Source organism: Zerene cesonia, chromosome 22 (assembly GCF_012273895.1).
Source record: "Zerene cesonia ecotype Mississippi chromosome 22, Zerene_cesonia_1.1, whole genome shotgun sequence".
NCBI classification, from domain to species: Eukaryota; Metazoa; Arthropoda; class Insecta; order Lepidoptera; family Pieridae; genus Zerene; species Zerene cesonia.
The window spans coordinates 5214741-5219796 of record NC_052123.1 but is presented as its reverse complement, the minus strand read 5'-3'; the positions used below and the strand labels follow the sequence as shown (position 1 = coordinate 5219796).

At 35.8% G+C, this 5056-nt stretch overlaps 1 protein-coding gene across 7 annotated transcripts in view; it reads left to right on the top strand.

Moving 5' to 3' along the window:
- The window catches only part of LOC119835985 (hemicentin-2), a 320995-nt gene that overhangs the window by 294294 nt on the left and 21645 nt on the right, over window positions 1–5056 (top strand). For all 7 annotated transcript variants that reach the window (XM_038361130.1, XM_038361129.1, XM_038361132.1 and 4 more), the window contains exons 8-11: window positions 49–66; window positions 451–601; window positions 1595–1706; window positions 3745–3923. In XM_038361130.1, the coding sequence (XP_038217058.1) occupies window positions 49–66; window positions 451–601; window positions 1595–1706; window positions 3745–3923 (460 nt within the window). The remainder of the gene's footprint in view (window positions 1–48; window positions 67–450; window positions 602–1594; window positions 1707–3744; window positions 3924–5056) is intronic.

Here is a 5056-nt window from a genome sequence, read left to right as displayed (position 1 = left end):
ATTTCATTAATTTTCTAATGAATGTATTTTTTGTTTCATGTATCACAGCAACGAGAGGTCGAATCGGTGAGTTTTAAAGCTTCAAATAATAATCATATTATACGTTATTTTTAGACAAAAGAATTTGCAGACATTTTCGGGTATTTAGATAAACAGACTGACAAATACAAACCCACCACAAACCGCTCATATGTTTTTTCGCTTATTCGCCTACATACAGATATGGTTCATAGAGACTTTGGTGAGGCCTTTGTCCAGCATTGAGATATATCATAATACAAAATACAGTCACCAATTATTTATTTATTTTACTACATCATAAATGGATCACTATCCGCAAATATAAGGACGTCAAAACCGACGCAGTAGTTTCAATTTATTAAATACAAACATGCAAGAACACAAATCTTTCCCCTACTAGAACAGTATGAGTGTTTTTCTCATTTTCAGAGCGACACGACATTCGAAACAAAGTCGAACCTAACATTCGAGGCGACTCGCTTTGAAAATGGCCGCAAGTTCATATGCAAAGCTGTCAACGACGCTATGAGAGACAACAACGATCATCCGATACACGCTACGCGAGAATTGGAGGTTTGGTGTGAGTATTTCGTATGTTTATTACGTTACGTGTGTGTGTCACGCACACACGCGCACTGTAACACATATGTGTATGCGTGCACACGTGTGAGTAACCAACACAAGTCATTAGGTAATTAGAAGTTTGATTTATGTATGTATATATCCCACTGATGGTGTGCTAAAAACTATAATTTGCGTTGAGCATAGGACACCGTCGGCGGGACACCATGTATAATAATATGTTCACGAATGCTTAGTGTGTGAGCATGAGTGTTTGTGTGTGTGCGTATGTGTGAGTGAATGTGTGTTTTGATAAAAAAATACTACTGTAGCGAATTTATTAAATAACCAATTGGGGAAATATTGTATCAATCCTTATCGTGTTATAATTAATTCATGTGCGATTTATCAATTAAGAAACTAAACCTATATTAAGATATGTTTATCCTTATATTAATTACATTATTTTGTACTGATACCAACAAATGATCGCGATTCACTTGATGACCACCACAGCCCATAAGCGATAGGGGCACTGCAATTTGTACGTTTTTCCCTTTTAAGGATTGGTGGGTTTTTTATGTCATTGTCCAGAAACGGAGCTGATGGGTCGACTGATGGTAAGCGCTACCACTGCCCATGAACATTTGGAGAGGTTTAAGGTCGCTACAGACCTTACGCCTATGTCACATCGGTCTTCTGTGGGGGTGTGGTACTTCCCCAGTGCGACTCCCACCAAACAATTTTTTTATTAGATTCCATATCTTAGGCAAATAGAAATACGCTTAACTAATTAATGCGCTATAAGCTTGCAAGCTGTTCCACAATCTTGTAAGATACGAAAATAACACTGTAATTAAATTGAATTTTTAGTTTTACAGCATTGAAATGCTTTATAAAGAAAAATTTTGAAAGAATAGATAAATTTAGATCACGAGGCGGGATTCGAACCCGCGTTTTCTGCCTGACTGTAGCGTAGTTTCCATTTAACACTATAATTGTAATATTTCAGATCCTCCAATAGTCCACGTGGGGCCCGCCAACATAACAGTTGTGGAAGGCACGAAAATATTATTGAAAAGCGAATATGAAAGCAATCCGTCATCTTTAACTGATGTTATATGGTACGTACTCATGTAATTTGTTAGCAAATTAGTTTAGGTGATTGATATTCCTCTGTACATACAAGACGAAGCGGACGCAGTTTATTAATATAGGGCAATTTGACAGAAAGGAAAAAAGACATTTGTTTTATACATACACACAATAGATCATACTAGAGAACAACAGTCGATAATAAATTAGAATAGAAGATAAACATTACATTGAAATGCCTTCATGACTGTTAAATTAGGAGAAGGGCATTATTATCATAAGTATAAGCCTGTGTATATCTATTCACAGGCTTAAACTTATGTATATCTACCTATGCAGAGCAAAACTGCGGGACTGAATTTACTGGGTTTGATAGACTGTACTAAAAATTTTTACTTGGAAGAGTTTGAATGTTTGTTTAAACGAAACTTTGAAGAAGTCGAAACGTACTGCTATTATTTAATACAACTAAATATGGCTTCACATCTAAAATGGAAATTAAAAAATATGTAAACGGACTAAAATTTAAGTAAGATATAAGTTACAGATATATTTATTGCGTCGTCTGGCGTTAATTAATAATTGTATCGTGAAAAATAAATACATAGACGTTAATTATTTATTAGACTCGGTGCTTATATAGTCCTAATATAATAAAAGCGATAATTAAACCAGATAATTGGAAGATATACGAAAAACATAACAAAGTTAATATCTCAATGACATCTTTATATTAAACATAACTATAATATTTATTGTAGTCACTCTTGTCCTCCCCGGCTTCGCCCGTGGTACATATAAAGCCTAAATTCTCCTTCAATACTTTTATTGGAGGGCATCTAAAACTGAACGAATTCAAAACGGACCAGTAGTTCTTGAGATTAGCACGTTCAAACAAACAAACGAACAAACTCTTCAGCTTTATAATATATAGCTGTCCAGTTGAATATCTGAATAATTGCGATTAGAGTTATATATTTAAGTTTAAATAATATCAAACGAACTAACTAACCCTTCGGCTTTATAGGTATACTGGTTTGGGTGTTTCTATAAAGATATGTTACGGAACTCTATTTTTTTCCAAAATAAAATATAGTCTATGTTACTCGTGGATAATGTAGCTTTCGAATGGTGAAAGAATTTTTAAAATCGGTCCAGTAGTTTTTGAGCCTATTCATTACAACCAAACGAACAAACAACGTTTTCCTCTTTATAATATTAGAGATAACTATAATATTTATTGTAGTCACTATTTCATTAAATTTAAACTAATATTATGTAAAATAATACATGCGAAAGTCTTTTACACTTTCACGGCTCAACCACTGCACCGATTAAGGTGAAATCTGAAAACATTTGAAATCTTAGTATCAAAAAGGGGTCACTTGTACCGAAATAAACCCAAAGGGTGGAAGTAGGTCCTAAAAAGTGCGTGGCGCATTTAGGGCACAGGGCTAGTATATTTTAGCAATCTTAAAAGTTACGACATAAAATCCAGCTCAAAATTTAAGTCATCTTTGCCCCGTTCACTTAATAGGACAAAGTTTAACATGCGAAGTACAAGTAGTTACATGTAACAACGCTAAGCCCTAGTTAACTTGGGTCATAAAGGTGCAAGTTTTAAGCACTAACTTTTGTGGCATTAGGCCTTTTAATCTTGAAATATATTTTACACTTAGCATTTTAAACTTAATCTCTTTTAAGTGGGCAAGTTTTGCGGAAGTGGTGTGAGCTGGAGTTATGTTACGTTCGTTTTTGTTTTAACAGACATTAAAAGGCTAATAAAATAAATTATTAGGGATTTTTTTTTGTTGTATCGTTATACTAATTAATTCGAAGTTTAAATAGATTATTTATGAATGTTATATACTGATTCTAGTAATGTAGGAGTGGCCCGTATCCTTTTCCTTACCCTTCCCAGTCCATTCCTTTACTCCCGTTATCAATCCTTTCCCTATCCCCTTCCCCCTTACAAGTGGGCTACATATATGCGCTACCTAGACCCACTTCTCTCTCTCACACAGCTCCTTTGTCGAATATGATATAAAAGAATACCATCATCACCAGGTACCGCAACGGTGATCGGCTGAACGTCAACACGAGCCACTACCAAGGTGGTACAACGGATCAGCACGCGCTCATCATCCTGGATGCTAACGGTGATGACATGGGCAACTACACGTGCCTGCTCGCCAACGTTGTGGGCAACGGGACCACGGGCGAAATGATCAGCGTTAATGTGCTGTGTGAGTTTATCATCATCATCATCATCACCATCATCGTCATCATCATGTTAGATGTAACTTCTGGTTTAATATTTATTGGATGAGTAATTGTCATATAGACAATATGACAATAACTTTTCCTATCAAAACTTGTTTAGATGTCAATTAAATTGACCGACCCGCGAAGGCGCAAAAAAAACCGAAATTTACTTATTAATAATTTAATGTAATAAAAAAATTACATTTTAAATTATATCTAACTTATTTACTACGTCCCTCCGGTTCAATGTTGGAACCAAGAGTGAGTCTTCGGCGGGGCAGCGTCGTGGTCGTGGATTGCCGTCATCTTTTCTGGAACCGCAGGTGTACCGCAGGTGTGCGCGATGTTGCAATCGTTACCGGGTAGAAGTTCTTACTGGGTGGCCTTATGCATCTTCTTATAATTAATGCGTGTTGTATGTACATAACACCTCCCTCCTGAAGTTCAGCGACTATTGGCGGGCAAGGCTCGTTAATATCGCTGAAATTTCACACTCTGTCGATTGATTATCTTGAAAGCCTCCGTTTGAAGAATGCAGTTCTTGAGTATTGTAGCTAAGTAGCTTCCTTTAATGAAAGAAAGAAAGAAAGAACAATTTATTTCAATGACGTCATATTGATCTTGTGAGCATTATATGTGAATTTTTGATGGTTTGGGGAAACTGATGACGTAGTGGGCGACGTCCAATTATTCTAGGGCCGGCGCTCCGACTTCCACAGGCGTGAGGAGACAAGATGCGACGACTCGTTGCGTGGTAATAAGGTGATATACGCAGTCATTTTTGGAGCGATGATGGTTCAGCTTGTCCTCACATAGATACTCTTAGGCTAGACTTCGGGCATTCTGCCTCCATGTACATAAAATCCTCGTCGTGAATTGCCACAAAAGGATAGGGTGGAATTAGGACTTTACTATCTTTATTGGGAACTATGGATAATTTAAATAATTCAAAGGTAGCCGGAAAGACAACCGGGAATATAAAACTATAACTATATTTCTATTACTATAATAATAGCCTAGTTTAACTTCGTTATAGTAAAAAAAATTATTAATAATGTTTATATAATATATTTTAATTTTAAAATGAATTAATTCGTAAAATTCGAAAATTAAT